This window comes from Panicum hallii, chromosome 6, assembly GCF_002211085.1.
Source record: "Panicum hallii strain FIL2 chromosome 6, PHallii_v3.1, whole genome shotgun sequence".
NCBI classification, from domain to species: domain Eukaryota; kingdom Viridiplantae; phylum Streptophyta; class Magnoliopsida; order Poales; family Poaceae; genus Panicum; species Panicum hallii.
Window position 1 is genome coordinate 2,329,243 of NC_038047.1, and position 21,149 is coordinate 2,350,391.

General features: G+C 47.1%; 3 protein-coding genes across 4 annotated transcripts; 2 read left to right on the forward strand and 1 right to left on the reverse strand.

Moving 5' to 3' along the window:
- Positions 1-1,073: 1,073 nt before the first annotated feature.
- On the reverse strand, positions 1,074-6,203 carry LOC112896850. The gene is made up of 3 exons (XM_025964974.1): positions 6,074-6,203; positions 1,555-1,932; positions 1,074-1,311 (listed from the first exon to the last, which is right to left on the reverse strand). Exons 1-3 carry the CDS (start codon positions 6,201-6,203, stop codon positions 1,169-1,171), a joined length of 651 nt encoding a protein of 216 aa, XP_025820759.1. The 3' UTR covers positions 1,074-1,168.
- On the forward strand, positions 6,169-9,633 carry LOC112897659 (leucine-rich repeat receptor-like protein kinase TDR). Its single transcript, XM_025966010.1, has 2 exons — positions 6,169-9,017; positions 9,114-9,633. Exons 1-2 carry the CDS (start codon positions 6,326-6,328, stop codon positions 9,491-9,493), a joined length of 3,072 nt encoding a protein of 1,023 aa, XP_025821795.1. The 5' UTR covers positions 6,169-6,325; the 3' UTR covers positions 9,494-9,633.
- Positions 9,634-11,951: 2,318 nt separating this feature from the next.
- LOC112897739 lies at positions 11,952-17,069 on the forward strand. 2 transcript variants are annotated; one of them, XM_025966133.1, is made up of 3 exons: positions 11,952-12,344; positions 15,143-16,445; positions 16,587-17,069. In XM_025966133.1, exons 1-3 carry the CDS (start codon positions 11,964-11,966, stop codon positions 16,868-16,870), a joined length of 1,968 nt encoding a protein of 655 aa, XP_025821918.1. In that variant the 5' UTR covers positions 11,952-11,963; the 3' UTR covers positions 16,871-17,069. The 2 variants fall into 2 exon arrangements, with proteins under 2 accessions (XP_025821918.1, XP_025821917.1); XM_025966132.1 differs by having other exon boundaries at positions 15,143-17,069.
- Positions 17,070-21,149: the final 4,080 nt, after the last annotated feature.

Genomic DNA, 21,149 nt, shown 5'->3' on the forward strand with positions numbered 1-21,149 from the left:
GAGAGAGAGAGAGAGAAGATTTAAAGATAGATAATTAAAGACAAAAGATAATTGCACATGCTTTGTTCGCACTGATTGACGCTAATGAAACTTAGCATGAGTGCTTGTATTTATAATTTAATTATTCTTTTATCAGTAAGCGATGTGTTCCTCGATAATAAGATGTATGTGCAGGTATTCATAGGGGTAAGAGCAACTCCAGCAATAGCCCCTAAATCATACCCTCTAAATATTAAATGGGGGCTACCTTTGTTAGGGGCTTCTAAATTTACTTCAACTCTTGCAATAGTCCTCAATTCTAAGTTTTAATAGAGGGCTCCCTAGAGACCCTCTAGAAATTAGAGGGTGGAGGAGGGGATTTGGAGGCCTCCCCAAAATAGAGGACCGAGTAGAGGATCTGTTGGAGTGCATTTTTTTATTTCACCCTCTAAACTTAAGATAGAGGGCTGTTTAGAGAATCTGCTGGAGTTGCTCTAACACGTACACATGTGCGATCAACTTACATCCTTCTTCAAAGTAACGTGTGCTCATTTTGGATTTTGAGTTTCATCCATATTTTTTAAAAAAGAGTCTCATGCGAAATTTCCGTCCACAATCAGAGGCGGAGCCTAGTCAGGGCTATGCTGGGCTCCGGCATCGCTTGACAATCGCAAATTTCTAAAAAATTTAGCACGTATGTGTTGTATGCAAGCTAATTTTGCATGGTTGCATGCACATCTCACACGCTGACACACATCTCTCTTCTATTAGGTCTGCTAGAGATGTGGAAATTAACTCAGCTAATGGAATCTGTGAAATGCCTTGCCAACTGCCCCCTTGTCTCTGTCACGCTCCGTCACTGTCCACAATGGCTAACTGGGCGTGCCGCCTCCATTCAACAAAACGGCCTGAGACGGCCACGAATCTGCAGCTAGGCGCTAGCCGCACCCGTGCTGGAGCGTCTGAACTGCTGAACTCGACGACGACGAGAGCACACTCCACTCCCACCGGACAGCTAAGGATGAAAACGGATCGGAACATGCAGGAAACCCTTTACCCATCATTTCCGTTGCCAGACAGCCGGAAACGGGACGGAAAACGGAATCGGCGGGTATACGAAAATGAACAAATACAGACGAGAATACAATGGGAATGGACGGGAACTGGAAACTTACATCGGGATGACACATTACAACTTGCAGGACATGAGTGCATAGTACACATTTGAAGCAACCAGCAGACGTGCTGCTGCATAGAGCATAGGCGAGGCAGCACACCAGATAAACAGAATAGCACTGGCACCAGCACCTTCACATGTCTCTCTCTTTAATTCTGTAAAAGAATCAACAGAGAGCAACCATGAGTCTAACAGAGCATCACATCACCACTAATGAGATACCAAGTAAAAAAAATTCAGAGAGATCCAATCAGACAATCCATGATGCTAATCTGCTACTAACACTACTAATCCTACTGCCTAATTCACCTAATGCTACATACTAGTTAATGTAATTGACTAATTACTAGTGCTACTGCCTATTTAACTACATGTGCAACAGTACAGAGCGTGCATACCTATTGATCCTCTGCTGCTGCCCTTGACGGAAACAGAAGAGGCTGCCTTCGGCACTAGCCGTGCAGGCAGCATCCATCCTAAGGCAAATGCTTCTACGGCGCCGGCGGTGTGGAAGCAGAAGGCCGATGGCCACCTCCATCTCCATTCTAGGAACGTGGCATCTTCAGGCTTCAGCACGTCGAGGATGGCGGCGTCCGGATCAGCAGCTTGGGGTCGTGGCCTCGTGGGCACCGGGAGGCAGGCAGAAGGGGTGGCGCACGCCGTCACGTAGCGATTTGGACGCGGCGGCCGGCCACCGGCAAGCGCGTGGCGCAGGAGTCGGGCGCGGGCGGCCGGCGGCCACCAGGCGCCAGGGGTAGGGCAGGGAGTGAGAGTCCCTGAGGGGTCTGGTGGGGGGTAGGGTGTAACGTGGATGATGGGCCTTTTGGGCTTTGTTCGGGTATTGCATTGGGCTAGGCTGGTACATGGTAGTATTTGGGCTATCCCGTATACATAAAAAAAAGGGACGAATACGGGTTCATCCCGGTCGAATACGGGATCCTGGAAATACGGGCGGAATATACCGTCCCGTTCCCGGTCACCTTCGTTCCATTTCCCGTCCTGTTTTCGGAACTTTCCGTCCTATCTCCGTTTAGCTATAAATATAAAATAAATATAGAAATACGGACCGACGCAAACAGAATTTCTTCCGTCCCTTTTCATCCGTAAACACAGCCAGGCCGCAGGCCGGGGTACAAAAGGAAGCTTCTCTTTCGCTCGCTTTCCGCCTAAATTTCCGAGCTAACTAAAGCACACAGCACCAGAGCGGCCGGCCGGCCGGCATCGACGGATCGCCTGCCAAAAGCACTCACCACCACCACCGCTGCCGCCGGCCGGCAACCCCAACCCAATCGTGCGACGTGTCTCATGCAGGTGCGGCGGAGGAGCCCCATCGATCGGCTCGACGCACGCGCCCATCCTCCTCTTCTTCCTCCTCCCCGGCCGCTTTAGCCACGCCGGGCTCCCTACTCAATTCGTCGGGCTCCCACCGCGTCCAAAGGCTGCCAAAGTCTCATCATTCCATGCCCCTCCCCTCCTCTGAAGATCGGCAGGCCCCGTTGAAAAGTTGCGGCACCTATCATGCAGTCTTGCAGTTGCAGTTAGGCTCTGAAACACACGCAAACAGGGGGAACATGAACAGTCCGGCACTAGTGATCGAGATTCGGGATGACGATCGGCTAGCTCCGTTCTCCATGCTGATGCTCCTGTAATCGCCTTCCATCAGCACGGCGATGATGGCACACTCTCGATTAACCCTAGTCCCGGATCTCCATCAGCTGCCCCTACTGCATGCCGTTGTAACCGTGTTACATTACATCATGCTTACTCGCTGATGATGGCAGATCTTTGCACGCCTTGGGAATGAGGACTGCTACTATGCTGCTTACTGATGCGCATTTAGCACCGCCTTTTCAGCATTTGTTTACTCTTGACGCTAACGGAAAGGGGTCGGCAAAAAGGCTGTTGCATACGGCATGACCTGCTAATCATCCCGTTGTCTTAATTAGGAGCTAGGCCTCCCTGCTTGTTCCAGCAATTTTAATCCCTTCTTCAGAGATAACTATACTGCTTTAGCTCTGCAAAGCGGCACATGATGGCACTACTACTACTACTACTAATGCCCTAATGCAGCGCACATGCAACACAGTAAAAAGGCAAAAGAGTTGCAACAAAGGTCAAGGGAATAAGAAAATGGGTTCACGTTGCATCCCAAAGAGAGGAGGAGGAGGCCTGGCAGGGGACCGATGAGTCTGAACCCTGAAGAAAAATCTTGTGCAACATGCATGTGCGTTGAAGCTCCTCGATCTGTCTTTGGTCCACAGTGCCAGTGGTTCAGTGAAAGCTTTGGTCTCTGAAATCCATGTGCGTCCCTAACTAAACGTTAGTTCATGTTATTTCAGGCATGCTCCATGTAATTTATGATGCTTACAGGTGTTGCTATGAGAATGATGAGACTTGAGGTAGAGCTAGCATCAAGTACTGCGTGCTTCAATAGGGTTCTGTCTTTATATCTCTGCCTTCAGTGAAAAATACTGTGAAAAACTGAAGTTCTCAGTTCATTGTTAATACAAATCTGTACATACTTTAATTTACTAGCACTCATCGTCATCCGCACAAATAAGACAAACTGGATTAAAATATCATCTTGATTATGACCACTAACTGACTAACTATTTTAAGGTCAATCATTGCATAATTCATTATATATGCTTTGGATCCAAAACTTCCAAATAAAAAAATTTTCTACTCTGCTTTGACCTACTACTATTCAGTTCAAAGGGTGGGAACTCTGCTAGCAGTTGTGGCTTCAGGTCACCAAAGCTTCGGCTTGCCATGTCATGTCGCCATGAAGACTTTCTTCTTCCTTCGGTGCTCTCTGAGACTCTGACTTGCTCGGCTTTGTCTCTCTGCTGCTCCTGCCGCATCCATTTTGCCGGGCACGGTGCAGACATCGGGCATCAAAATAAGCTCAAAACCTGCAGTTGGCAAATGGCAATGCTTAGTTTACGTAGTTCAAGAAAAACAAGATTGAGTGTTCGTACACGATGTTCTTGGTATTTCCTTGGATCATCACCTAGAAATGGCCCATAAGATCTATTTCAAGACATGATTTGTCCTGTTTTCTTCACCCAAACTCCATCGAGAGCCAAGGACAGTTGACAGTTAGTCACTATCTGTAATGTAAGTAACTTTGTCTCAAACACCCTTGATATGCGATCATTCTTAGTGTTGTATGCATCTTTTCATGCACGTAAAACTTTGTCTGTGATCATTCTTAGTGTTAATTTGCCACAAAAGCTTTGCTCTTCTTCTTTCAGAGCAGACTTGTTTGCATGGTTTGCCTCTGCTTGCTGCCGTGCACCATGCAGACAATGAGCATGAAAATAAGCTCAAATCTGTAGTTCCTAGTGCTTAGTTTATTACTCGGTTCAAGAAAACAAGATGGATGTTTGTACAGCAGAAAGATGATGATGATCGATCTTGGTAAAATTTGGGGAACAGCAGTGGCCGATCAGATCTGTTTCAAGACATGATTTGCCTTGATTTCTTCACCCGAAATGCATCGAGAGGCAGGGGCACATGACAGTTTGGTACACTCGAGTGCTCCATCTGGTACTACTGGTATCTGGTGAGATGAGTAACTTTTACTTAAACCTAGGACATGATCATTCTTAACGTTGTATGGTACATCTTTCCACATGCAGTTCAGTGCTTGAACATGATAAGAAATCAGGATATATGTGGCATGATTAAGGTATGATGTACGTACTTGTGCTGGTATAATGTAGATTAGCATCACCAAATGATCTTATACTTAATTACAGAACAAGTACTTAGCTGCTATCAGAGAACTCAATGCAAACATTATTACAAGACAACAAACAAACTGTGCAGAATTCAGAGGGGCCAGCAGCAGAAAGATCTTTGAAGGAACACAGGTTGCCCCACCTGGATGGGAATCTGCACCAACAATTGAGCATGAGCTGACACGCTCACTCAACCGAGTTGGTGCACTATCAGTCAGCCTCCTCCATACCTCAAAGTTACAAAAAGAGCACGGCAGCATGAGCATCCTGGAGGAGGAAAGGAGGAACGAAGGATCAGCACCTTGGCAGCAGCAGCAAGCTACTCGAGTGCACTCCCCCGTGCCTCGCCCAAAAGCAACCGGAGCGGCATCATCTCCCTCACTGACGCCGCGGGCCCGTGCGCATATGCCACACCGTTCACCAGCAACCCTCGAGGTGTAGGAGCCCTTTGAGAAAGGGAAAGGGGGAAAAGGGCAGCAAACCCTAGCCTAGCGAGGTAGATCGATGAATTGGAAAAGCGAAAGAGACAATGCCGGGCAAAAAGAGGTTGCGGATGTTGCCTTATTGTCGCGTACAGCAGCATGAACTGTTCATTCAACATCAAAGCCGGCTAAAGGCCATGATCCTCACTCTTGGTCTCTTGCTGCTTCAAACAGTTCATTTTCCAATGGAATCTTACTAGCAATTTAAATTTTCGTGAATTTTGAAGCTTAATTTTTTGAATAGAACCATCATTTAATTTGAAGATTCAAACTTTAAAATGTTCTCTTATTTCTTTTTTTTAAAAGATAGTGTTAGAAAACTGTCTCATGCAGGACGAGAGAGAGAGCGCACTAGTGCTAGTTGTGATCAATTTTTCAAATAATCGGCTAAGATATTTAGCTATCTATGTTAAAAAGAGACTATGCCGCCTATAGCGGGCTATAGCGGCAGATAAGAGCTAAGTTGTATATGAAAAAATTTAGCTAAAATTTCTCTCAAACAGCTATAGCCGGAGATAGCGGAAGCTATAGCCGGAAATTTAAAATCTCGGTTGTGATGAGAGGCAATAGGCATGTTCATGCACGGTACAATGAAAAAGCCTAAGCTTCCATTGCCGCAATGGTGAGAAAGCAGAGCTATGCAAATGCAAAGTCGCCGCTTGCAGTTGCAGAGCCCGGCCCGACCAGACCACCGCCATCATCACCGCCTCCACCACCACCACCATCCCTTCCTCTCCCTCCTGGAGCTCCAGTCTCCACTCCGCGCTTCCACAGCCCACTCCTCATGTCGTCCACCACCACCACCTCCTCCGCCTCCATCTCCAAGCCTCTCATCATGACCTTCACCAGTGCGCCACCGCCACCTTTCCCGCCTCCATTTTACCGCCCCCTCCCCCTGGCACCACCACCGGCACCATCTCCCACTCGGCCACTCCCCCGCCATGGCCGCCGCCACGGGCACCTCCTCCTCGTCGCCGCTCCCGCTCCACGGCGGCCTCCTGCTCCTCCTACCTCTGCTGACCATCACGACCGCGGCGTCGTCGGCGCCGCTGCCCCTCCTCGCGCTGCTGTCCCTGAAGTCGTCGCTGCGTGACCCGGCCGGCGCGCTCCGGCCGTGGACGTACGCCGCCGCGGCATCCGCGGGGGCCACGCGGTCGCTGGCCCCGCCGTGGTGCGCGTGGCCGGGCGTGTCCTGCGACGCCGCCACGGGGGACATCGTCGGGATCGACCTCTCCCGGCGAAACCTCTCGGGAACCGTCTCGGCCACGGCGGCGCGGCTGCTGGCACCGACGCTCACGGCGCTCAACCTCAGCGCGAACGCGTTCGCCGGGGAGTTCCCGCCGGCCCTGTTCCAGCTCCGGCGGCTCGAGGTGCTCGACGTCAGCCACAACTTCTTCAACGGGACGTTCCCCGACGGCATTGCCGAGCTCGGCGCGCTCACCGCGTTCGACGCCTTCAGCAACTGCTTCATTGGCGCGCTCCCCCGTGGCCTCGGCGCGCTCCGGCGGCTGGAGCGGCTCAACCTCGGCGGCAGCTACTTCAACGGCAGCATCCCTGCTGAGGTCGGGCAGCTCCGGCGCCTACGGTTCCTACACCTCTCCGGGAACGCGCTCACCGGCCGGCTGCTACCGGAGCTCGGCGTTCTCGCATCCCTCGAGCACCTGGAGATAGGGTACAATGCCTACGACGGCCGCATTCCGCCGGAGCTCGGCAACCTGACGCAGCTCCGGTACCTCGACATTGCCGTGGCCAACGTCACCGGCCCGCTGCCACCGGAGCTTGGCGAGCTCACGCGGCTTGAATCGCTGTTCCTGTTCAAGAACCGGCTCGCCGGCGCGATACCACCGCAGTGGTCTCGCCTCCGCGCGCTGCAGGTTCTTGACCTGTCGGACAACCTGCTCGCCGGCGCCATCCCGGCCGGGCTCGGCGATCTGGCAAACCTCACCACGCTGAACCTCATGAGCAACTTCCTCTCCGGCACGATCCCACCGTCGATCGGCGCGCTGCCGAGCCTCGAGGTGCTACAGCTCTGGAACAACTCGCTCACCGGCCGGCTGCCGGAGTCGCTCGGCGCGAGCGGGCGGCTTGTCCGGGTCGACGTGTCGACCAACTCCCTCTCTGGCCCGATTCCGTCCGGGATGTGCTCCGGCAACCGTCTCGCCCGCCTCATCCTCTTCGACAACCGTTTCGACACCGTGATCCCGGCGAGCCTCGCCAACTGCTCGTCGCTCTGGCGAGTCCGGCTCGAGTCGAACCGCCTCTCCGGCACGATTCCGGCCGGGTTCGGCGCCATCCGCAACCTGACGTACCTGGACCTGAGCTCCAACTCGCTCACCGGCGGCATTCCTGCTGATCTCGTGACTTCTCCGAGCCTCGAGTACCTGAACATCTCCGGCAACCCGGTCGGCGGCGCGCTCCCGAACGTGTCGTGGCAGGCGCCGAAGCTGCAAGTCTTCGCGGCGAGCAAGTGCGCCCTGGACGGCGAGGTCCCGGCGTTTGGCGCCACCGGGTGTTCAAACTTGTACCGGCTGGAGCTGGCAGGCAATGATCTGACCGGTGCAATCCCCCATGACATTGGCAGCTGCAAGCGGCTGGTGAGCTTGAGGCTGCAGCACAACCAGCTCACCGGCGAGATCCCGGCAGAGCTCGCCGGCCTGCCGTCGATCACCGAGGTCGACCTGTCCTGGAACGCACTCACCGGCGCAGTCCCGCCGGGGTTCGCCAACTGCACCACGCTGGAGACCTTCGACGTGTCCTTCAACCATCTTGCGCCGGCCGACTCGACGTCGGCGCCACCAGGCGACGCCGAGGGCAGTTCCGCTCGGCACAACGCGGCAATGTGGGTTTCCGCCGCGGCGGTGGCGTTCGCGGGGATGGCGGTGCTCGCCGTCACGGCTCGCTGGCTCCAGTGGCGGGACGACGGCACCGCCGCGCCGGACGGCAGCGGTGGTGTGGGCGGTGCGCGGGCCAACGTCGTTGTTGGACCGTGGCGCATGACCGCGTTCCAGAAGCTCAGCTTCACCGCGGACGACGTGGCGCGGTGCGTCGAGGGGAGCGAGGGCATCGTCGGCGCCGGGTCGTCGGGCACGGTGTACCGGGCAAAGATGCCCAACGGCGAGGTCATCGCGGTGAAGAAGCTGTGGCAAGCAGCGGCGCAGAAGGAGGCTGCAGGTCCAGAGCCGCCGCCGCCGCGGAAGGACCAAGACGACGCCGACGCCAACAAGAGGGTGCTCGCCGAGGTGGAGGTGCTGGGCCACCTCCGCCACCGCAACATCGTCCGGCTGCTGGGTTGGTGCACGAACGGCGAGGCGACGCTGCTTGTCTACGAGTACATGCCGAACGGCAGCCTCGAGGACCTCCTGCACGGCGCTGGCGCCGCCGCGGCACGGGCCAAGCCGAAGGCGCGGCTGGGCTGGGACGCGCGGCACAGGATCGCCGTCGGCGTGGCCCAGGGCGTGAGCTACCTGCACCACGACTGCCGCCCCGCCGTCGCGCACCGCGATCTCAAGCCCAGCAACATCCTGCTCGACGCCGACATGGAGGCGCGCGTCGCCGACTTCGGCGTCGCCAAGGCCCTCCGCGGCGCCGCGCCCATGTCCGCCGTCGCCGGCTCCTGCGGCTACATCGCGCCAGGTGGGTGAGGCGCGTCTCTGGTCGTGCCATGACTCATGACATGGACATTTTCGACGCAGAGCTTGCTAACTGAACATTTGGTCATCATGAATTCAGAGTACACATACACTCTCCGAGTGGACGAGAAGAGCGACGTGTACAGCTTCGGCGTGGTGCTCCTGGAGATCCTGACCGGGCGGCGGCCGGTGGAGGCGGATTACGGCGAGGGGAGCAGCATCGTGGACTGGGTGCGGCACAAGGTCGCCGGCGGCGGCGAGGGCGGGGCGCGCGACGTGATGGACGCGGCGGCGTGGGCAGACCGGCAGAGCGGCGAGGCCCGGGAGGAGATGGCGCTGGCGCTGCGGGTGGCGCTGCTGTGCACGAGCCGGAGCCCGCAGGAGCGGCCGTCGATGAGGGAGGTGGTGTCCATGCTGCAGGAGGCCAAGCGCGGCCGGAAGCTCGCGGCGAAGAAGCCGGCGCAAACAAAGATCATTTAGCCGCTGGCGACGAAGACGCGTGTGTAATGTATACTCAGTAAACTACCTACTTTGTCATGTAGACATGTAGTCATGTCATGTAAAATGTCTCCACTGTATGACGAGTAACAACCCTTCTTTGAGTTCACAAGGTTTTTTAAGTTTCACATGTCATATTTCAAATTCATTAGAGTCTAAATTATATCACATTTCTTGAACTTTTGCAGAATGATATGAACATGTCCACCTGGAGTATATATATGAGTGGTAGCAAGAGACTTATAGGATGTGTAAATTTCTTTTTTCATAAAGGACAAACCTTTCGTCATCTACACCAGCATGAGCGCATACGGCCACTGTTACGGACAAAGTTGCACTTAGACTACAAGGGCTCAAAACAAGAAAACATCGAGAGAAAGCTAAGCCTTAATGCTATTACTAAACTTCCAACCAAATTTGTTGAAGAGTTCCATGACGGTAATGATCTCCAACTTCCTGCTCTCAATGTCAAAGCATCTCCCTCTTCCTTTTTAAATAGTAGTGAACAAATTAAACTCTGATCTAGTAAGTCCTCCTGAATGGTAACCTGAAAATCACATCATTTCTTTTTTCTTTTAGTTTAAGGAAATGAATCCGGTCTCAGCAACGTGGAATGAGAGCTTACAACCGATCAAACAAAACGACCCTGCAGCATTTAAACTGATAAAACAGGTACCAGACACGAAACTGAAAGAAACTTGAGATGACTACAAGACTGAAAACAAAAACACTAGCTCTTGATTCTCCTCATCTTACTGAAAACCTCCATGACTGCGATGATCTAGTCAACCAAATAGCCAGACATAAAGTAGGTAGCTACACCCACTAAGATCTGGATTCTAACCTTAGAAGAACAACACTCTTGAGAAAGTATATATCCATGCATATTAGATACATTTGAAGGGTTTCAGACAAGAAAACATCGAGAGAAAGCACATGGCAAGCTTTGTCGTCCGATCCATGTTCTTTGCATGATGATGATAATTAATAATATTCCATGTCCTATTATTCCTTGCTTACGAGATAGTCCTTGTGTCCTGACAACCTTAACTTGGTCCGATCAGAAGTGGTCCAGTGGTGGGAATTAAGTGCGGCAGCTCCATTTCAATTCGTTGTCTTGGGCATCCTTTCATTCTTTGGCACGCACTAGCTGCCACCCAGCTCATACCGGGGTCTTTCTTATCTGGTGTCTTACTCTATCATTAACGAATATACGGTTGATGTGCCCAGGTATCAATTACTTTCTCTGTTTTCTTTTCCTTTCTAAACTTTTTTCCTTTACCTTCTTTATGTTGTGTTTCCAAGATGTTCTTTTGACAAATACTCCGTACAGAGTATGCTAAAATGTTATCTCGAGAAGTTGTATTTTTTACAAGCTATATGGCGAACTTATGCATTAAAGTTGTGTGAGAATTTTTCCTGATAATATTCTTGTGGAAGTAATGTTATGCGTAAAAGTTGTACATGTCATGAAAGTTGTACTAAAAAATTACCCTATAAAAAGTTGATTGGAAAAGTTTATAAATAAAAGTTATATGTATTGTAAATGATGTGCTAAAAAATTATCATCTGGTAGTTTATTCTGAAAAAAAATATCATCTCTAATAATTATTTGGAAGAATTTATACATGTACATAAGTTATAACTTTCTAAAATACAAAGCCGTGGAGAAAGATATTTTCCTGAAAAGCAAAATCGCATGTTGTCCGAGATCGAGCGCTCATAATCACCCTACCGCACGCGCCAATTAGAAGAGCCCGAAACATTATGTTACATTGTATTTGTGACATGGTACATATTATTCCTGACTTGAATTTGGCAGGAATAGTGGTCTAGCCTACTCGTGCGCTCATTGCATACCCTGGACTTTCGGGCAGCTAGCGTTCACCCGTCACCTTACGGGTGACGGGCAAATTAACAATGGGTTGAAGCCTACATATAACACCTAATTATAGGTGACGGACTTCTTCACTTGATTAAGGGATTCGGAGCCTAGTAGGTACTTATTTTTAATGACTGTTGCCAAGTTCCTTACTCGTTAATGATCTCAAAAAGCCATTTGTCTAAGAGACATTTATTTTGGATTTCTAAACCTATAGTTCCTTGTAGACTTGTATTGTAAGCGATGTTGGAGCTGCATGCATGTACGTATTAGAGGCACGCCAGAAGCTTGGGGAAGAAAGAAAGATGCAGGAGAAGCTCTAGCCTTTTATTGTCCCCCATGCTCTTTGCGTGATAGGCGATAGTATTCCCTGGTCCTATACACTAATTCCTTGCTTGGTTCTTTAGTTACACGAAAGGGACCATGCCAGCTCCAGACCACTGTAACTTTGGACTGATGCTATCTTGCTTGTTAATTCCCAGCACGCATGCGGAGCTATATATATGCCGCATGTGTTCGCAGCTCTTGCTAGCAATGTCACTGATCAAACCATTCGACCATTATTAATACATGAGCCTCTCTAGCGCGGTGCAATGGTGGGAAGAGTGGCAGCTGCGCGTCCTTGTCTTAGGCAGCCTCGCCATCCAGTTGTACCTCGCAGTACTTGCCCCCGCTCGCAAGTGGCCAGACCTCCGTTCCTTGTTCAGATTTCTTATCTGGCTGGCGTATCTTGGTGGCGATGCTCTTGCGATATACGCCCTAGCCACACTCTTCAACCGTCAGAAAGAGCTACAATGCTATTCTTCTTCTGCGGACGCTGGTAGCCACGATCTCGAGGTGTTATGGGCCCCTATATTGCTGATACATTTGGGTGGACGGCTGTCCATATCGGCCTACAACATTGAAGATAATGAGCTCTGGCTGCGGCACCTTGGGGTCGCAATCTCTCAGGTACATACCTAGTTGTAGTTACTATTATACATCTTTTTCTGCTTCTCCACTACTATCTATTACTCCAACAGTCCCTAACACCACACACACACACACACACATTGCTAGTACAAATAGCCGTAAGAGAAGCGAATCGGGTTATATTAAAAAGACAAGTGTTTCTTCCTTTTACTATTTCGAGTTATATCACCTTTATCGGTGGATCGCGGTGAGCTAAGGTTGTTTGAGCCCGCTATTGTATAAAGTTTTTCTTGTTTTATTGGAATTAGGCCAATGGAGCATTGCGGGCTGAGTTGAAGTTGTCTCAGCTCATAACTATTTGATGTTCTTTCTCTTATTTAAGCAAATCCAAACTTTGTGCTAGCAAATATACTTGTACTTGTTCTATGTTTACTTATAGTTTATCAGGGAAGAACTAAGTTACTTGTGAAGTTTGCACCTCTATTGCTAATGATTCGAATTGCTTTTCCCCAGAGTTCTAAAATTATATGTCTAGATTTTTCAACGTATTTTAGGGTATTCGTTCAAAATGTAGTATGGTTGCTCAAAATCATCAAATGATAGTAAGACAGCTAAAAACATTTCCCTCATGTTTCCACATATTGTTGGTATGGACAAACTTTGCATGAATGTTAATTGCGCCGCAAATTTGATATCTTCTTATTTTTTCTCCCCTTGTAATGCCCAAGCATATTTGCTAGTTTCTATCTATTTTTTCCATAATACTAAAAATAGAGTTGGCTTTCTGTTGTCCCATATCTCTTTAGGCCGCACTTGCGAGCTGGCCATGCATTGTGGGACTAGCCCTACTCTATGCCCGAATCGCTATAAAATGGTAAACCACTAGATCTAGTGGTCAATTCACTTGCACAGCAAATTTATACCAAAAATGAAAAGGCAAAGAGAGAGAAAAAGGGGAAGATTTGTACTTGTGGGCCGTTGCTGTCAGTGATGGTGATAACACCTGGTTAGGGATTCGGGGGTTTGGATTCCTAGGGTGGTTTTCCCCTGAATCTAAAATCTAATGGTGAAAGGGGAAGTCCATCACAGCGGAGCGTTGTATGCCATCTGTGGTAGCCGAGGGAGGGGGCATCACGACAGTGAAGTTCGCGGATGGCTAGGATGAGGCATCAATGGGTGAGCAAGGAGTGACTCGGTGAGACGCTGCCGAGATAGTGGAAGCGGGTTGCAGCACACTAGGTGGAGCTAGGGCAGTCGATTAGAGGGGACAAGATGGGGCAGCAAGAGGAAGAAAATCTCATGATCAACCACTTACAGAACTTTCCCTCCGTCCAATCTAATCCTACCAAGCCCGGCAGTAGGTGCACCCCATGTGGGACCACATACAATATCGGGACCATGAGCCGTGGTTGCCCAAGGGCACCTGCAGCGATTGGCAAAAAAATATACAGTTGTCACTACCCTTCTCCTTCCTTCACTCTCCATGTCTGAGTTTTACTGACATATGACGCATGCACCTAGCATTCATTCATGCACGTATATAATCTAAATGATTTATTTTATTTTCCCTGGTATTTTCTCACTCCGATTTCTGATTTGAAAATGGTTTTCATCACTACATTAATGACATTTTAATGCAAATTTTGAGTTCCAGCATTAATGTATTTTAAAATATTTTGAATTTATAAAAATCAATCCAAAACAAAAATATTAAGAATCGACTGCCAATCTATATAACCGTTTACGACATATTTTGACATGTGTAGATTCTATAGCGGCCATTGTATGGTTGGAATTTCAAAGAGGATAGTAACATTCATGTGGTTTTCTCTTATATACAAGAAAATCCAAAATTTGTGCCAGAAAATGTAAACTTTGTGCTATGTTTACTTATAATTAGTTAGGGAAATTTAACTTACTGGCAAAGTTTGCTTTTGCCGGTGAATTGGGTTGTTTTTCCTCGGAATTCTAATATTATATGTCTAGATTTTTCAAACTGTTTTTGAGTAATCATTCAAAATTTAGTTCCATTGCATAAAATCAAATGGTAAGAAAACAGCTAAACAAATTTCACTAAAGCTTACGCAGAATATTCTTAAAGACTAAATTTATGCGTGAACTGTGATTGTGTCACATATACAATTTTCTAAACTTTGCTAGTTGGCTATCTTTTCTCCTGTTGCACCGGAAGTAAAAATGAGGGAGTAATTTTAGCTTTGATTCTGGTTATCCCCAAACCGTTAGGTTCACCACCTCAATCTGCAACCTACCAGACTTTGAGGTTAGCTATATGGTTTCATTATAGCCTACAACGGTCGTTTTTTTCTATGACAAATAGCATGGTAAGTTAGATGAACAAAAATTAAATCAGCTTGGAACATAAATTTTTTTATATTGCAGTTAGTTGGAGGCAGATATAATTTTAGTGTCCTCGAAAAAATCTATATCTAACTTAATATGTGTGTAGATGCACCCGCACATAGACTTTATTATATATTATATATACCTTTTCCATTCCAAATTATTATATATATATGGAAAATCCATTCTACATATGCGTATAGCTATTCCCACATGTGTATTTCATAAAGTACAAGGTATCTGATCCAACAAAGAGCATGTACATGGAGTATGTGATCTTACTAGACCATCTATGATGCTATATACGTTAGGTATGTGACCATACATAGAGTATGTGGACATATGATTTTTACATACTAGGTATATCGAGGTGCATTAGAAATAGAGGGGGGTAATATTGTTGTGCCTCGTACCTTTGCATGTTTGGCATGATGTTAGGTACCAATGCTAATATTTTTGGGCACTTTATTTCTCAGGTCGCGGTAACTCTCTACGTGTTTAGCAAGTCGTGGTCGCCCGCAGCTGACAAGAGGTTATTAGCTGCAGCAATTCTGCTTTTCATCCTTGGGGTTTTCAGATGCTTTGAGAAGCCCTTTGCTCTTAGGAGGGCTAGCTTTAATAGTTTAGTCACCTCTTTCCATGCGGTCCCGATGACTAAGAGTACCAAAAGAGAAGTTGTCCTTGAAAAGTACATACAACAAGCAGCTGATTTTGTCCAGCGCAACCAAGATCCTCCAACATTGGACAAGGCTAGAAAACAGAAACACTTGAACGGGATCTCTATGCCTGACATGATGTTTGTGGACTTTGCGAATGCCTATGATTCCCGTCTTGAGAAGCTGGAATTCTTGTGGTCGCTGGATTTCGAAACAGCTTTTGACGCGCTACGCCTAGGGCTCTCCCGCACATTCAATCTTATTTATACAAAGCTTTGGCAATTTCATGATGAAAACAGAGAAATAGATGATTGGGCTAACTTCTTTTCGATCCTTTTGTGGATTAGTACCTTGATATTTCCAATTGCGCCCATAGTCCTCTTCCACATCAGCCATAAAGAAGGTTACAAGGGAAGCGACGTCAAGGTTACATATTTGTTGTTGTACATCACATACTTTTCAGAGATTCTCTCCTCGCCTGGAAGATTATTTTATCGTAGGTTGACAGGCGGTCTTTATGCCTGGTTATTTGGTTCCTCGGGAGCTATGGTTGCCCAACATAGCCTTATAGAAGGAGTCTTGGCTGGTAATAAGAAAGTGTTCTCAATTCTATTGTGCATTGGAAAACGCTTCCCAAGCTTCCAGGATTTTCTTCACCACTATATCTTCGGGTGGCACTCACCCGCTGGCGAGAGCATTACAAGCTTGGTTCATTGTCATATCAAAGATGGATGGATGTTTCATATAAGGGATGTTGAGAGTTATTGGGAGTTCAATGATTCCAGGGGCCACCAGACGCTTGAGCATAATGGATGTGAAGAGAACCTTGGATGGAGTATAGAGAAGCCATTTGATGAGAGCATCTTGCTCTGGCATGTGGCCACAGATTTTTACTTCTATCGTAGGGCCAAGGGCAGGTCTATTGATTCTATAAATGCTTCCGTGTTGCCTAGAGAGATCTCCAACTACATGATGTATCTGTTGTCTACTAAACCTGAGATGTTGTTGCCTGGAAGTAGAGCCACTCTGTTCAAAACTGCCTACAACGAACTCAATGAAATCCTTCAAGGTGACGGTGGTGCATCAACCTCCAACGAGAAACAACTTGTGGAAAAGATAATAAGTAAGGCAGATAATTTAGATGAAGAGGGTTTTCTTCGTGACGCTTGGCTGCTTGCTCAAGCTCTGATGCAATTAGGTGATGATGACAAGATGTGGAAAGTAATCAGAGGTGTATGGGTTGAGATGCTCCGCTTTTCTGCAGGTAGATGCAGGGGTTACCTGCACGCCAAGAGCCTCTGCGACGGCGGGGAGTACCTTTCCTTTGTCTCTCTCCTGATGTCGCACGCGGGATTGGAGATCTTCCCGGACAAGCAGCAGAGGGTTAAGCTTCGACTTCCGAAAGAGCTGAGGGTGTGCATCGCAAAGCAGATGATTGAAGAAGCTGCAGGTAACCAACCTGCTGCCATGGTTCGTGTGTTTGGAGAAGAAAATGCTGCTGCCACTCAGCCATCAGCTTCCCATGAGATTGTTATTGTTGACGTATAAGTGAATTGTTCCGTCTATTCTCATGAACTAGTATCAAGGTCTCGAGTGGTTGTGTCTGTTGCCGCCAAATTTGAACAGATCTTTGCTTAGCCTTTTTTCGTCTTGTTGTACTATTCAATAAAGGCTTATTATGTGATGTCTGTGTGGGCCGATGGTGGCGTATATGTATGTAATGTAAATGTTTTTGTAACCTTGTTTGAGATTTCAATAATTCACTACTACGAGAACTGTCACGTCTCACGGATCCGTTGCAACCACCGTTAAAGATTGTGTTGTTTTTCATAGTTCAAATCAAATTGAAAACTATCTAAGACAAGCTTAAAGGTTGGAATCATGGGAGATAGATCTTATGCCCAGGGTTCCAAAAAAGATTCATGAGATGGATCCGATTAAGAACCGTGGGGATAGTTGCATTATCTTTGACGGTTCTAAAATAAGAAAAAAAAAAGAGAAATATCATGTAAATTATCCCCATAGTTCAAACATATATCTTAGACGGTTTCTAAACTCTGAAAGATAATATTTTCACAATTAATAGTTTTGTCCAAAAGTAATTTTTGAAGTCAACAAAAATAAGACAATTGTTTAGAAAAATCATAACAGGCTATGTATCATACTGAAAGATTAATATTTTATTTGAAGTATAGTTATGATATATGAAGTGGTTAAGTACAATCTAACTCTTGCCATATAAGAACTAAAATGATAATACCATTAGGTAGCCGCGTTCTTACTCTAATAACAGCATAGTATAAATGATAAAGTTCGAAGTGGTTCAATAGTGTCTCGATAACCTTGGGGCTGTTGCATTCCGGAGGAGGAACATTGAAGGTTTGATTCTCCCTCATAGAACATTTGTATCCATGCCCTTGAAGAAGCGTCCAATAGCAGGCGCTCGTTATGAGACCCTTGCCCTCACTTTGGTCTCAGTGCTCTGCTCTCGGCTCTCTCCTCTCTCTCTCTCTCTCTCTCTCGCCCATTACATTTGTCATTTGTTAGCTAGTGAACGGTGGTCAGACCATCATGGACGAATGAGGCTGTGTGGATTCAGGTCTAGCTTCATCCCTGGCATGGATGATATGGAGGGCCGGGATCACCGAAAATAATCCAGATCGCACGCGCGACCTGGAGGCGGAGCATCACAGAAGCTTGCTCACTTTCCTTTTCGGGCTTCGTTTTTCATTTTCTTTCTTTGGTGCTTCCAGCCCATGACTTGTTAATCAATTGTTTTACGGGCTGCCGCTGCTGCAGCAGTGTATGGTCCATGGAGTTCCGTGCAAAGGAAGATCAAAGTGAAAAAAAAATCCGTAGTTTTCAATTCATCTATCCAAATTAAATTCTGATAGTGTCATTGTCAAAACAAGACTACATTTGACAATATTTAAACGGTTTTTTAAAAAAATTTAAGATAGAACAATTTCATTGCGAAGCTGGAACAATTGTTCCTCTTCAAAAAAGTATTCCACCTTTAAAAAAAGATCTTAATGGTACAATCTGCATTTGATTTGAACATTTCATTTAAAAGTTATGAATTTATTTTACTTCACATCCTTCTTATATGTACATTTTTCTGCTTGGGAAGTGTGCATTGGGCCGGCCCACGATACCTTCTGCGACGGCTGCCCTGGCAGTAATGTGCGTTACCACCAAAAGCGCCCGGGATCACCGGAGATGGAGAAGAGGCGTTACTGCAACAGGAAGCAAGGCAGAGTCGGCTGGCGGGCCAGATTGGGTTGTGGGCCAACCAGTGACCGTCTAAGTGGGCTGGCTGGGCTGACCAATCTTCTGTTCTGTACGAGGCGTGCTCGATCTCCGAAGAGCTCGTGCAGAAAACACACTCGATCCCACCGACATGGTCCTCAAAACAGAAGATCGATCAAGTCAGAAGGCACGGTGTTTTTCACCGTGAGCGTGGCCGGCCGGTCAATCAATCTTCATCGATCAAACAGAAGATCGATCGATCTCGCTGACGGCCGGTCGCGGGTACGGTGGTTTCGCACGCGCGCCATGCAGCAGCAGCCGGTGACGGACGCGGAGCTCGTGGAAGCCCTCGCCCGGCGGCGGCTGGGCCTGCCGCCGCCGCCGTTGTAGTCCTTCACCGTCCACGACGTCTTCATCTTCAACCACAGTCCATCCTACTTCTACAGTACGCCCGAAACAACCTCCCTCTCTGAAACTTGCCTCCGCCGGCTTGATGGATGAGTCATCGGAAGTTAGGCTTGCCTGCCGCGGGGCAGGAACCGGAGCTGATAGTTCTTGGTGGGGAATTTGGAGTTTGGCTTGGATGATTTCTAATCCATGCGCAGTAATTAATTTTGGGGTTAAAGTTGATTGATCTCAGCTAATCTCGTCATGTTCGACCTCATGTATAGTAGTAGCAGTAAGAGCGTAGTAACATGCGGCACATGTTCTGAAGAATACTCAGCTTTGCATAGCAACAGGCCAAGCCATTAGATGCGAAGCCACGAATTTGCCTAGAGATTTTCGGATTATTGGTAGCCCAGCTCACTAGCTAATGGCCGTCTACTCGGGCATGATATGAAGTTTTCGATTCCCCACGGCATTCATGTCTTTTCTGTGGCTGCGCTCAGTAACAAATAAAGCTAATAAACTCCTCTCGCCTGTTAAAGCTAAGTTTAACTGTTGTTAGGCTTGAAACCTGACGATCCGATGGGAAAGATGTCCAGGACATGCATGCAATTAGTGGGCGAGAGAGAGCATGCAGTACTACAGAGGATCTTTCTCCGCAATCAGCTAGGCGCAGGGACTGCGACGTTGGTCCCTCAGAAACCAGCAGCATGCGCTTTTGGGCCACTAAATTAGTGATGCCGGAGCGCAAACTAGCCTACGTGGCAATACCAAGTAATATACAGAGCATCTCCATCAAATTACTCGTACCTCACACTAAAAACACACTCTCTCTCCTTTACCAATAACTATTTTTATATTTTTGTAATAGTTGCTGCAGCAGACTACCGAAATCCAATCACCAGGAATAAGGTGGACGGGTAAATTCCCTTCATTTAGGGTGGAGGGAGGCGTGTTTTGGTAATTGCTAAAAACGTTTAGGTATTAGAGATTGGATTGGTAATCTGCTGGAGCACCTTTAATTATTAAAATATTATCTTGTGTCCATTCCCCAGCAGAGCGAGCTAGCTAGCTATATATACAGCACACACATTGTTTCATCGGTCATCACTATGCACAAATTAACCACAATTAATACAAGTGCCCACACGGGGAGGGAGAGCGCGAGAGGGGAGGAGGGACAAGGCCACCCGGGAGAGGGCGATGGTGATCTCAAGAGCGGTGGAATGGTGGAACGAGTCGCAACTGCGCATCCTTGTCTTAGGTAGCCTCAGCATTCAGTGCTAGCAAGATATTAATAAATCTTTATCTGCTTGTGATATGTATCGGTTACCAATTACACTATATATTTTTCATCCTATTCATATTCTTTTATTTTAGTGCCGCAGCCTCCATGTGTTTTTAAAATGTGTTTAGTTCAAATCTTAATTGAGTTATGTATTTAAAGCAGAAATAGATATGTGAATCGCGTCCTACATATATGTATATTGTATACATATTCTATATGGTGCTACACATCATGCATCTATATCTTGGGTTAGCTCTTTTATACTAATAATGGCAGAAGTGGGTATAGAAGCATATATTTTATAGTGATACAGGTAAATTTAGATAATTATTTGGGGATTACTTTAGATTATTTTTAATGACAATAGAGGTTGATTAGACACCAATTTAGGTTATATTTAAATGAAAATTAAAGATAGGTGTTTTAGATGAAGATTAGTGGTTATTACTTTAGATAATTTTTATATTGATGCATGTGGGAAATTTTAATATATATTTAGGGACTTTCTTTAACTCCTTTAATTTTCATAATGACAAAGGCGGGTAATTTCGAGCCGATTTACGGGGTTACGTAAGACTATCTTCGTAATGGTGGATGTGAGTAATTTTTTATGAAATACAATAGAACCAACGGCTATTATTATTAATGATGATTGGAGTCTACCAAATTGATGGCCAAATATTTTTGATGTTTTGACAATTTCTGGATTTATATATTTATGTGCTAGTAATTTTGGCAAGAAGCAAAGGTGTTAGAAAATTTGGTCCAAAACTAATCGAAACCTATTTATGCTCTCTTATGGAACAATACATATTGGTAATTTGTAAACTTCATCTACATTTGATGGAATTAATCTACCACTTACCGGATATGCTTTTCCATCCCTAGCTATTCATAGTTTTT

Bases quoted from the DNA above. Each gene is read 5' to 3' on its own strand.
- LOC112896850 (XM_025964974.1), bottom strand. From the start codon at position 6,203: ATGGAGGCGGAGGAGGTGGTGGTGGTGGACGACATGAGGAGTGGGCTG. The intron at 1,933-6,073 runs GTCTGGTCGGGC...CAGACCCCTCAG, and splicing joins AGGCGGTGATGATGGCGGTG to GGACTCTCACTCCCTGCCCT. The intron at 1,312-1,554 runs GTATGCACGCTC...ATTCTTTTACAG, and splicing joins CAGCAGCAGAGGATCAATAG to AATTAAAGAGAGAGACATGT.
- LOC112897659 (XM_025966010.1), top strand. From the start codon at position 6,326: ATGGCCGCCGCCACGGGCACCTCCTCCTCGTCGCCGCTCCCGCTCCAC. The intron at 9,018-9,113 runs GTGGGTGAGGCG...TCATGAATTCAG, and splicing joins CTGCGGCTACATCGCGCCAG to AGTACACATACACTCTCCGA.
- LOC112897739 (XM_025966132.1), top strand. From the start codon at position 11,964: ATGAGCCTCTCTAGCGCGGTGCAATGGTGGGAAGAGTGGCAGCTGCGC. The intron at 12,345-15,142 runs GTACATACCTAG...TTTATTTCTCAG, and splicing joins TTGGGGTCGCAATCTCTCAG to GTCGCGGTAACTCTCTACGT.